The 13,440-nt window shown below is 40.5% G+C and overlaps 1 protein-coding gene across 1 annotated transcript; it reads left to right on the top strand.

Annotated features, from left to right (window-relative positions):
* Nucleotides 1-1,054: 1,054 nt before the first annotated feature.
* LOC143880088 (uncharacterized) lies at nucleotides 1,055-1,902 on the top strand. Its single transcript, XM_077382844.1, has 3 exons — nucleotides 1,055-1,453; nucleotides 1,524-1,607; nucleotides 1,691-1,902. Exons 1-3 carry the CDS (start codon nucleotides 1,193-1,195, stop codon nucleotides 1,892-1,894), a joined length of 549 nt encoding a protein of 182 aa, XP_077238959.1. The 5' UTR covers nucleotides 1,055-1,192; the 3' UTR covers nucleotides 1,895-1,902.
* The last annotated feature ends 11,538 nt before the right edge of the window (nucleotides 1,903-13,440 follow it).

Below are 13,440 nucleotides of genomic sequence, written 5' to 3'. Positions count from 1 at the left end.
AAGCCCTAATGTGTTACTAAATCTATGGTTTAAAGCCCTAAAGGTTGGTTTAAAGCCCTAATGTGTTACTAAATGTATGGTTTAAAGCCCTAAAGGTTGGTTTAAACCCCTAATGTGTTACTAAATCTATGGTTTAAAGCCCTAAAGGTTGGTTTAAACCCCTAATGTGTTACTAAATCTATGGTTTAAAGCCCTAAATGTTGGTTTAAACCCCTAATGTGTTACTAAATCTATGGTTTAAAGTCCTAAAAGTTGGTTTAAACCCCTAATGTATTACTAAATCTATGGTTTAAAGCCCTAAAGGTTGGTTTAAACCCCTAATGTTTTACTAAATCTATGGTTTAAAGCCCTAAAGGTTGGTTTAAACCCCTTAATATTTGAGAAATCAGTTGGTTTAAAGCAGTTGTTAACTTTTTTTCATCACATTCTGTTTCAACAGGTCGAAATCTGATTTAGTGGATTTGATTCCATCTTTTCCCCCTAGTGATCATCTCATCAAGCCATGGTAATGCCTCCGTTATTCTTTTAGGCCTTGTATTTTTAAAAATGTTGTATATATCTAATAATGGTTTGTTTTGCAGGCGTCTTATGCTACGTCGAGATGCTGCCCCTCTAAGTTTGACGAATTCTTCAGGTCCCTTGACTTGAGGAAAGCACATACCGATATGCTAGAGCGCGGCCCATTTGGGGCCTTGCTTAATTTGGAAGGTCTGAAATTGCACAAGGCAATTTTGACCGTCCTCGTGCGATGTTGGATACCCAAGTCAAGGGCATTTCAAATAGGTGGCATATTACTCCCCTTTGAGGTAAGGGATTTAGCATTGGCATTGGGCCTAAGCTTGGTAGGAGATAGAATACGAATAGACTGGGATTCGACAGAGGAGGTCGAAGGTTGGAGGTTTTCCGGTGCTTGGGCGAGATTTAGTGAGATTGCAGATGTTATAAGGGCGGAGTCGAGATCGGATGAGATTGCATCCGTCCACGCAACAGTGAGACATTTGTTGCTGCTTCTGTGCTGCTGTGTTCTTTTTGCCCGAGCTGACCCTGTGGATCACAGGACAAAATCCTGCCTCTTCCCTTACTTAGGAGCAGAGACCGTGGGAAGAATTGCTTGGGCATACCCTGTGTACGACTTCCTGGTAGACTCATTGGATTCATATTCGAAAAACGGGAAGACAGGATATATCACCGGATGCGCTATTGTGCTACAGGTGAAGAGTACATATATTATATACATGATTACTCTTTTGTAAGTTTGGTTTTTTCTTCTCTAAAGGCTGACTGTCTGTCTTCATTCCAGGTGTGGCTCTTTGAGCATACTACCTTGTGGGCACCTTCAGCACCAGATGCACATCCACGCCTATTAAAGTGGATCACAGGGATCGATACAAGGCGGACTGACCATGCAGCCTTTATCAGACAGATCCGTGATGGGAGGCTAAAGAAGACCCAGGTAAGACCTAGAGCGTCTGTACTCCCCTAGTACTCACTTCTTGTAACCGAGATTAACTATTTGATTTCAGGTTGTGAGGTGCCTACTACCTCTTCCTCGAGAAGAGGGCCTGCTATCTTTCACGGCAGATGAGGCTGATACTGTGATGGGAGAGGTAACGAAAATGACTCTCTTTCTTGCATAGGGTCGTTATATTCAAGTTATCTAAATTTTCTGTATTGTTGATACATTTATAAGAAAGAAGCTTCTGCGACCGCCCCAACAGTTGAGGAATGCCTCCAAGACATTCGGATTTTAGAGGAAGAAACGATAGCGTCTCTGAGTGATATGTTACGTAAGGTACTGAATTTTAAGTCTATATTCAATTACTATATAGTACATTCTCTGAGTGATATGTTAATAATTTTCCATTTCCACTTTTCAGAGGAGCATACCTTTTAAGGGGAGGACAGGGAGAAAAAGAGATGTTGATAGGGAAGTGAAGGAAGACCATGTGTCTATAAGCAAGGCTGATTTTGATTTGTTAGTGGAGAGGGTTAGAGACCTTGAAAGGAGGTCAGTACGACATGAAAATGAAATAGCCGAGCTTAAGAGGATCATTGCCTCGGGTGGAATGGAGGCCGAATCACAGGATGAAGGAAAGGGGGAGATGATGGAAGGGGATGACGGAGGGGTGGCCGAATCGCAGGATGAAGGAAAGGGGGAGATGATGGGACGGGATGACGGAGGGGTGGTAGTCATCCCCAGCCACGATTCGTTGGAGGAGGAAATAAAACGGAATGTCATTTCCATCCCCGACAGTCCACTGAAACCTGTGGCAAAAGTGATTTGGAGTATTGAGAGAGGAGTGAGGCTGCGTTTGAGGAAAACTAAACCCTCTAAACATACTACTTCGCCGTATACGGCTTTCGGGACTAAGAAGGTCAATGATAAAGCATTGCTGGTGGCAGACCCGCAATGCCATCGGTTGCTCCCAAAGCTTCTTGCGCTTCCCCCAAGGTAAATTGGATTGAAGCCCTTTTCCAAAACTATCATTTGTAAATCCTAAACTATCTAGCCTTTGTAAATCCTAAACTATCAGGTGTTTTGCAGCGAACGAGTTATACAGGTCAACGACGACTTCCTGTGTGCCGAGGACTTGGTTATCCTTAACAACCCCAATGAGTGGTTAAGTTCTCCGGTAAATAATTTGGTTATTTATGCTAAAGCTGAATTCTTTCACCATCGATATTTGTCTCAAATCTCTATATGTTATTTTACGTAGATTATGAATGTATACGCCGAATATCTAAACGTTCGGGACGAAAATAAAAGAAAGCCTGCAGAAAGAGCCTGTGTGGCCATTACTACCTTCCTCTATGTAAGAATAGATAGTTTTTCATTCCCAATCACAAGTTATTTTTTAGAGGTGGTTGTTCACAAGGTTTGAATTTGTTTTCGTCACTCCATTAACTTCTCTTGTATTATGTTTTTAGGATTGTCTAACTAGCAAAGACTACACTGGCGGAGATAGTCTTATGAAGTATGTGAAACGATTAAACGACTACCCGCCGGATACCCTAAAAAGAGTCTTATTCCCGCTGCATGTCCCTAACCATTGGATTCTCCTGGTCCTCGATATGGTGGATGAGAAGTTCTACATCTTCAACTCCTTGCGAGAGCAGATCTACTATAGAGATGTTCTACCATTGGTGAGTTCGGGTCCCACTTTCCTTCGTTATATTTCAATGTATATAAAATCCTTAGCTTGTATGGATTGTTTTATAGATACGATACCTTGAACGGCTATACATAAGTATGTGGGACTTCGATGTAAGCAAGTTTAGAGTGGTGGAAGTCGAGAAGAGGCCCTTACAACTCAACAGGTAATAAAGTTCACTTAAAATCAGTTTGGAAGTTTAAATTTATTGTGGAAGAGCGTGGTCGATGATGTGTTGTTGTTTTGCAGCAATGATTGCGGGCTGTTTGTGCTTAAGGAGATGGACTGCCTCGCACGTGACGTTCCGCCTGAGTTCAGTCAGGCAGATATAGCGCTGATGAGACGACAACTGTTTGAGGATTTCTTAGAAGGCCGGTGTGGCACGGTTCTGAACTTGTAGGAGTTAATGAACAGGCAGGCTTGGCGAGGTTGAATTCCATTTGAAATGTAGGTTTGTAAGAAAAAATATCCTTGTAATGTTTATATGTGGGTAAAGGCTCGGAAGAATTCGAAATCGTTTTTGATATCAACATTGTATTTGGTTTGTCTTTTTCTACCAACCAGCAGAAAATGCTGTTGTAAATAAGATAGGCTTTACACGGATATGTAAGTGGTACACATTCCAACACGAAAACATCTCATCTCTGTTGTTCTATATGTGGATCTTATCAAATACATGGATGATGGTTTTTACTCTATAAATTTGTTTTAGATTTTGAGATCCAATCTAAGCAGAAAGTTGATTACTTCAGTCGGTAATAAATTTGTGACCAATAATCAGTTTTGATCCCAGAATTCCGTGGCCAAAAATCAGATGACAAATTGTGGGCAATAATCAGTGAGAAATTTGTGAAAACATTAAGCAAGGAAAAAAATTCGTCGGAACCTTACTGCGGAATTCCGAAAAATGCTTCGGAATTCCGACTTCGGAATTCCGCTTTATTTCTCGGAATTCCGTAGTACCCATATCCCAAACGTCGACATTCGAGTTGCGTACTGCGGAATTCCGCGCTATTTTTCTCGGAATTCCGCACTAACCGAAATGACAAAAAAAATGTCTCGGAATTCCGAATGTTTTTTTCGGAATTCCGAGTTTCGGAACAGGCGCGCATAAAGAGTGGACCGACTCGTTTTTCTCATTTTTGTTTCTACCTTTTTCTCCTCCATCTCATTTTGTTTTTTATTTTTTTTCCCCTAAATCCACCATCCATACTCCCTCCATCCTCGATCCTCTTCTTCCTTACGAAACCCTACATTCCTCTCCTAAACCCTACCCACACCATTTTTCTTGAAACCCTTTCCTCTTTCTCTCATTTTTCCATCTTTTAGGTGTCCCTTCCTCTTCTTTTCCCCAATCTCTCCTCTCCATCCTACATGCAACCCGTTTTTCTTCCTTCTCCCCCCTTCTTTCGTCATATTCTTCCATTTAGGGCTTCAAATCCCTCTTTTTCTCTCTTTTCTTTCCTTCTCTTCAAACCCTAATTTTCCAACCATGCCTAGAACGAAAAATCCTAAGTTTGGCCGTTCCTCCGGCGGCCGAGACGATGAAGGACCATCAAGAAAGAGAGCCAAGGCTAAAGCTCCGCTTCGGGAAACTGAGTTTATTTCCGATTCATACTCCTCCTCCGCCCAAGCCAAGAAGACATGGCCAAAACTGGCTAATCGGGGCATCCTCACCGGCTGATTCATTGAGCCCGACGTTCTCCACCATTTCGACCTTCAAGCGCGATTTGATGCCGTTGGGTGGACCCAATTTCTTCATCTCAACGAGCTTGTCTACCCTCGGTTAGTTCGTCTTTTCTATACCAATCTCACTATCACTCCCTCTTACTTCGGAATTGAATCTCGTGTCAAGAACACCCCCATCAAACTCAATATTCATCAACTTGCTGAGATTCTCGCAATTAGTTCTGACGGCTTTGACCATTACTTTTGGCCAAGCAATGGAATCCATTCCCTCCCAGATCTTGATCACGACACTGTGTTTGGCCGAATTACGAAGCACTATCGGCCCAACATGCTTGTGCAAACTTCTCACCTCATACCCGTGGCCAAAATGCTTCATAACTTCATGTTCAACAACTTCACCCCACGCGGTGGCATGACCGATGCCATCCGACCCCTTGAGGCATACATCATATATTGCATCCTTGAGGGTCGCCGGCTTTGTCTACCATACATCATCTTTCGCTTCATGTTCCAGACTCTTTCTCGACATCGCGCCTCATTGCCGTATGGCATGCTCCTTACCTGTGTATTTCGCCACTTCGGTATCACTCTGGAGAGTGAGGCAACCGACACTCCCACCGCTCCTTTTGATGATCGGACCTTCCGGCGCATGGCACTTGCGAATCAAGAAGTTGCCGTTGACCCTGATGAAGAAGTTGCCGTAGACCCTGATGAAGAAGAAGACGAGGACGCTCCGGACACTGAGGCCCCTGCGGTGTCCTATGCCTCTTCGGATTTGTCTCAGGGTTTCGCAGCCATGCAGGAGGCCCTTGAGCCATCTATGACCACGCAGTTTGAGCGGCTCACTACCCATGTTGACACAGAGATGTCTACGCGTTTCCAATCGCTCTCGACTCACGTTGACGCCCAGTTCTCTACCCTTTATCAGTACCTCACCGGTGGTCCGTCGAGTAAGCACCCGGGCAATTCCTCTTCTTATCCGCCACCACCTCCTCCAGACCAGTAGATGGATGCAGTTATTTGCTGATGGCTCAATTTTTTTGGTCCGACTCCTTTGCTATATTGTGAGTCTCTTTCTGGATGTTTTGGGCTGTATTAGCTTTATATTTCTACAGCTGCTATATGATGGTTGGATATTTTTGGAGCTTTATATTTCTACAGCTGCTATATGATGGTTGGATATTTTTGGAGCTTTATATAGCTTTATACTTTTTGACAGTGAGTGTGCTTGATCAAGGATACCCATTTTAGGCAGAACAAAACTTGCATTCATAATTGCCCCCATTTGCAAATGGCATGAAAGTAGCATCTAAAATGAAACCTGTGTTGCAAACTTCATTAATCAACCATTTTGTACGTACAAATTGAAGGCTGTACATTATAGGGTATCAAACAGTAAAATTTCTCAAAAATAGACTACACATAATTCTAGGCCATTCCCATATAACTTCATAATCTTCAGATGAATCCAAACTTCTGAATTGCGCAGTGCTTCATTGGTCCTTAGACCAGAAGTTTTCGATAAAGCATTAGATGATGACCCTCGAAACAGATTCTATCAACGAAATCCAAGTCCCTTCAATTCAAATGATCCGAAAAATAGAACAAAAGAATCCTACTTAAAAGAACGGAGGCGGGCGGGATAGGACGGGCCTGCAATCAAATTTAGTAGAATAGTTTCAAGATGGGGCACGGATTGTATTGAGGATCATAATATAAGAGTAAACAGAAGTTCAAAAATTACATACCAATTTTCCATTGCTGCGGAAGGCCCGATTGTGACCACGTTTGGCTGAGGAGTTACGATGGGCGGATTCTTGCACGATCTCTTATTATGTCCAAGTTGACGGCAAATACCGCACTTATGGTGCACTCCTCTTTGCATCCCTCTCTCCGTTCTCACTTTTTTCGGTCGGCCTAGCTGTCGTCTTGATTTTGGCGGCAATACCAACGGCAAAGGATGGGTACACTCCGGCCATTGCGATCGGTCTAACGTGGGATAAATTGCTCCATCGTAAGTCCTCCGATTCGTATCGGCATGATACCATTCCCCGCAGTAACTGTATGGGTCTCGTTGGTCCAGTCCCATGGCTGCTATTGCATGGGAGCACGGCATTCCCATCGTTTGAAACAAACGACACGTACATGTTTTCTTTTCTAAGTCCACCTCATCAACGTGGTACTTGGACTTCACCTCATATACGGTCCAACCACACTGGTGCGCCATATAAGCACCTGCTAGAATACATTGTTCGGCCAACCAGTCTTCCGCGTTTGGGGTCAAACGAGTCGTCCACTTCGTACCTGCCTTCTGACGGTACTGAAAGAAGTCAGATAGTTTCCATCTTGTCTGTTCCACAAGTGCTGCAATAGGCAGCTCCCTTGCGCCCTTTAAAAGTGCATTGAAGCTCTCAGCCGCGTTAGTTGTCAGCACGTTATATCTACAACCTTCAAAATAAGAGCTGGCCCAATTTTGTTTAGGAATCTCCGATATCCATTTCTCTGCACTTTTACTCATGGTTTTAATACTCTCCATCGCATCCTTAAAAACACCCTCCCTTAGGGAATATGCAGCATTCATAAAAAGTTTCCGCAGATCTTCACTCTTAAATTTTCCATGGAAGTTGGCACTGAGGTGGTGGATGCAATAGAAATGGTACGACCCTGGGAGAGCTTCCGCTACGGCTCTAGGCAACCCCTTCATCCGGTCAGACCCAATCGTGATGACATCTCGTCCTGCCGAAATGAAATTCTGACGGAACAAATGCAAAAACCATACCCAGCTTTCATACTTCTCGGCCTCGACTACTGCAAGTGCCAGCGGGAATAACCCATTGTTGCCATCTATCGCAGTTGCGGCTAGTAGAGTCCCCCTGTACTTCCCCCGCAGATGGGTCCCATCAATTAGGGCGAGGGGCCTAACTGTTCGATTGAACGCACTAATGCTAGGGCCAAATGACCAAAAGAAACGCCCAAATGTATCATCCCCTCTTGGCCGCAGGTCTCGAGTTCGGCACAACTGCACTACTGTGCCAGGATTCCTTCTTACCAACTCATCAGCATATGCAGGCAGGATGCGATATGACGCTTCGGCATTCCCACACATAATTTCCTGTATGATCATCTTTGCCATGTGGGCTTTTCGATACGACATTGTTATACTCCAGTGGGCCTTGATGTACCGTCTTATCATAGGAGCCCTAACATCTTCTGGGCTTTCGAATAAGGCTAGAGAGCACTCAGCAGCCCACTTTGCTGTGGCCATGGGATGATCGTTCCCTTTCATTGTGCTTGAGCATGTGTGCTGAGGGATAAATGTTTTTACCTTAACATAATATATATAAGTGGTCCCTGTGATACGCCATGGGCATGTACGATCCTTGCATCTAACACCGTACTTTGTGGGATTTGTCTCTTGTGGGACAAACACAAACCGATGCCGGATTGCGTACTCTGTGACTTTCTTCTGAAAGACTTTAAGATTTGGGAAGATTGCCCCGACCGTGAAATCCTCAGGTCCCACGATCACATTTACTTCATCACCCCCTACAACCATTTCATCCGCTTCCATCGGCTGCCTTATATTGGTATTTCCCAAAGCATCGCCTACATAATTACGAGGTTCATCCTCCTCCTCATGACCCAATTCATCATCGTGACCGAAGTCCTCTTCATCATAACGGAATTCCTCTTCATCATAACCGAAGTCGTCTTCATCATAACCGAAGTCCTCTTCATCGTCGTCATTACTGCCATAGTTCGGTCGAACCAAATCAATATCATGAATATCACCTCCAAAATCCCTACAGAAGTCCCAATCGTTTATGCCTGGTTGGCTTTTCTCAAAGTCGGTCTCAATCGCGCCGGTCTCATTCAAAGTGGGATCTTCAAAATCCTGATTCAAGTCCACTTCATACCTGCAGATCGGTAGCCAATTAAAGTTAAAGTAATTGATGATCCAATGAAAGGAATGAATATTAATCGCACCCAACGTTCAATACTATAATTTACCGATGTATGGTATGAATACCGCCAAGCGTTCTTTTCTCTTTTCGACCAACGGTCGTTACAATCGGTGATGCAGAAACCACGGGGACAGTAATATTCGGCCTCGAAGCCTCTGCAAATGAGGAAGGAATCGTAGGCTCCGGAGAATTGTTCCCTCCGAATCTGAACTCTTTAGTTACATATAGGCTCACAGTGTTAATGACCGTACTATCAAAGAGCATCATTACTAGATCAAGGTCGTTGTCATCTCGAATATCATATAAGATGATATGAGATGAGTCGAAAACATATCGACACTTTATAAATAGAGAAACGTCACTTCTATTGGTCCCAATTTTCCTATGAATTAGATTCTCAAAATCTCTATATTTTGCTCTCCAACCAACAATAAGAGGCAACATCTTGCCGCCCACGTATTCAAATGATAGCACATCCTTTAGAGTGCCGTCGATGTGTAAGACAAAAGAAGCCCTTCGTTCCTCTCTCCTGTAAAGACAAAATTAAACACTTATTAGAAGTTGTTTAATGCAATTTAAATGTGCTAAAAATGGAAATAGAGGAGAATGGAAAGGGAACTACATACCTTTTCATGGAAGGGAGGTTAGTATTGGTGCAATGCAATAGAATGATACTTTGGAGTGAACCAGTCGAATGGTGGTTTATGCCCCTACAAAGGAAGCAATGGAATGGGGTGTAAACAAATAATGTGTGAGGAATTATTGATTTAAACCATTCATATTTGAAAAATGAGGGGTTTTCTCAACTGAGTTCTAAATTATTAGGCGTGTAAACCAATGATATCCCACACATTATTGGTTTAAACAATTGATTGTTCAAACTTTAGGGTTGTAAACCAATAATCTGTGAGAAATTATTGATTTAAACCATTGATATTTGAAAATTTAGAGGTTTTCTCAACTGAGTTATAAAATATTAATGGTTTAAACGAATGATATCTCACACATTATTGGTTTAAACAATTGATTGTTCAAATTTTAGGGTTGTAAACCAACAATCTGTGAAAAATTATTGATTTAAACCATTGATATTTGAAAATTTAGAGGTTTTCTCAACTGTGTTATAAAATATTAGTGGTTTAAACCAATGATATCTCACACATTATTGGTTTAAACAATTGATTGTTCAAACTTTAGGGTTGTAAAGCAATAATCTGTGAGAAATTATTGATTTAAACCATTGATATTTGAAAATTTAGAGGTTTTCTCAACTGTGTTATAAAATATTAGTGGTTTAAACCAATGATATCTCACACATTATTGGTTTAAACAATTGATTGTTCAAATAATCTGTGACAAATTATTTGAAAAATTAGCTGTTTTCTCAACTGAGTTGTAAAATATTAGGTGTTTAAACCAATGATATCTCAACTTCTTACAAACTGTAGGTTTAAACCATTGATTTTGCAGAAATTACGAATTTTCCAATTGATTTTCTACAAAATTGTGGTTTAAACCATGCAGATTATGGGTTTCAAAATATACTTCTGACAAATTATTGCTTTAAACCATCTCTTAAACCATTGATCTTTGAAAAATGAGAAAATATATTAAGGGTTTTAAAAAACGATTTTTCACAAATATTGATTTAAACCATTTTTTCCAAAACTCTATTGGGTTTTACCTATTGATCTTTGACAAAAGAGAAGGAGAAAGTCACGATGAGGCCATTTCCAAAAAAAAAAAAACCATCTCAAAAAAATAAACTCACAGTCAGAGGGGTACCAGCCTCTTTTGTGCCGGTGGCGGGGAGAGAGAGGACCGGCGAGAGAGGTAGAGAAGACCGCCGGAGAAGACCGCCGGAGAGGGAGAGAGAGGTGGGTGGGTAAAGTGCTTTGGTTTTCTGAAATTTATATTTCCAACAGCTGAAAGTAATCATCATAGTTCTCAGTTGATTTGATAGGGGAGAGAGAGGGAGAGGGAGAGAGAAAAACGTATGTAAGGAAGGGTATTCTCGTCAAAGTCACTCTATATTAGTCATTTTCAAATCTCCCCTCTGGACACGTTATTATCATAATAAAGGCCTTTTTTTTGGTCATTTTCTCAAAAAAATACCAATAAAAAAAAAATTAAATTAGAAAAATCTCTGCCTTCCGGTCAATGTCAACAATAAATGGAAAGATAAGGAACAAAGCATGTGGCTCTTTTTTCTTTCCTTCAGTTTTGTTTTTTTTTGTGGTGGAGCTGAGCCCAACTCCTTGCCTCTAGATAGGGGTGTAAATGGATATTCGGAAATTCGATTAGCGTCCGCATCCGAATCCGTTTAAAGCGAATATTATCCGAATCCGTTTCAAGCGGATATTATCCGAATCCGTTTATGAGATATCCGGCTCTTAGCGGATGCGAATCTGGTAAATGGTATATCCAATCCGTTTAACATCCGAATCCGAGAAGTAAATCCTTTTTATTTATTATTAATAATATCATTAATATTTATTTTTAGTAATGACACATTATCTTTTGTTTCTATAAGAAAAGTGAATATTCTTTTTAGAAAAAAAAAAAAAAAAAAATAGCCCAAACCCATTCCATCAAAATAGCCCAAACTCATCCATCATATACAAAAAAAAAGGAAAAACCCAAAGACCACTACCAACACTATCATCCATCCCCATCGCCTCCCTCCCTCTCTCTCTCTGCCTTTGTTTTAAAAGGAAGAAGAGGATCTCATATATTTTAGGGTTTTAGAGTTAATTTTGTGAAGAGAATGTAGAGGTCTAGTTTTAAGGTTTGGAAAATTCATTCGAGTAAGTAGGAGAAAAAAGATAAAGTGCGGAATTTACCGGATAAACGGATACGGATAATATCCGAATTCGAACAATATCCGACGGATACGAATTCGGTAATAGATATTAAATATCCGTCGAATCCGAATTCGGATAGTGTATACTGTAATCGAATTCGGATATAGTCATATCCGCTCCGAATTCGATCCGTTTACACCCCTACCTCTAGATAAACGAAATTTCTTTCCAAAGCCTTAATCATTAGGGAGTGTTGAAGACAAGTAGAATCCCTCACTGACAAATAACTTCTATAGAATAATATGTCACTTGGGAAACCATGTTCTCAATCTAATTTGGTCTCCATTAAGAATTTTTCTCTATGACAGCTAAAATCATTTGGTTACTAACTACTTGGATCATTTCCCATCTTAATTAAAAAAAAGGGTTTTGCTAACGAGTGCCCAGACTTTTATCATCTACCCACACTTTTATCCTCAAAACAAATTTATTATTAGAGAACCGTTTCCCACAATTTCATTTCTATTACGAGAAAATAACAAGAATACCCCTATGCCATAAAAGATAATAGCCAAAGTACCTTAACCCATTTTCCATGAGATTGAAATATTTTATTATTTTATATGAGATAAGTTTATTTTTGTCATTTTCATGAGATAGTGTATTTTGCCATTTTTATGAGATAGTGTATTTTGTTCATAGGATCGATGATCCTAACCTTCCAATCTATGCATTTTTTTTTATTGTGGTGTCAATTTTAAACTTCCTCAAATCAAAGGGTTAAGATCATTCTATGGAGAAGATTTTACGGGCCCACACTATCTACATTAGGGCCCAACAAATGAATGGTTGGATCACCCACCCAAACAATGTCGGCACACGTATTTTTTTCATTTGTTGGGAGTGTGCCCAGAAAATATTTTTCAATCCTAACCCCGATCTATGTAGTTTTTTTATATTGCGGTGTCCATTTAAAACCTTCTCAAATCAAAGGGTTAAGATCATTCTATGGAGAAGATTTTATTAGAGAATAAAATTAGATCTGAATTAGAGAATAAAATCAGGGCCCAACAAAATGAATGGTTGGATCACCAAAAAAATGCGGCCACGAGTATTTTTTTCGGGTTGCATGTAAGTGTAGAGCCGTCCACCATGTAAATTGTCTTGTATTAGATAGGTCTTTTTTATTATTTTCTATGAGATATAAGTGTATTGGTCATTTTTTATGAGTGAGTGGTGTTTTGATCATTTTCTATGAGATAGGGTCTTTTTATTTTCCATGATATATGAGTTTTTTTTTTTTTAATTTTCCGAAGAGACAGGTGTATTTAACACTTTCTATGAGATATAAGTATTTTTGTCATTTTTCATGAGATTTAAGTAGGGATATTTTCGTTATCTTTTATGAGATAAGGGTATTCTTGTTATTTTGTCATGGTAGGGGTATTTTTGTAAAAACCAAACCCAGGCCTCTTTTGTTGAAATTGTAATTATGGAAATAAAATCTCGACTACAATCGTTGCTCCAGTAATAAATGTGTTTGAGGATATATGCGTGGGTGCATGAAAATAGGTGCTTTAAATGCTCCTTAACGAGTGCCCTAACGTTAGCAAAACCCAAAAGGAAGGGTTAGCTTTGATGGCATCTATAAATGCTGGATCCAACGTCTTGCAAGGAGGAAAAGGAAAGTGCCATAGGTTGGAAAAGCAATTTTCTAGATTCAAAAGTCGGGATGGTAAGCGTTTTGCAAAGAAATAAAAGGGGGAAGACATGAAGGCACAAAGAAGAAGATCATTTGGAAACTTACTCAAACATGAGGTGGGCAATCCA

Source organism: Tasmannia lanceolata, unplaced genomic scaffold, assembly GCF_043159265.1.
Source record: "Tasmannia lanceolata isolate RefF3 unplaced genomic scaffold, GAP_Taslan_0.1 ptg000006l, whole genome shotgun sequence".
In the NCBI taxonomy this organism is placed as follows: Eukaryota; Viridiplantae; Streptophyta; class Magnoliopsida; order Canellales; family Winteraceae; genus Tasmannia; species Tasmannia lanceolata.
This window is presented reverse-complemented; position numbering and strand designations above follow the sequence as displayed.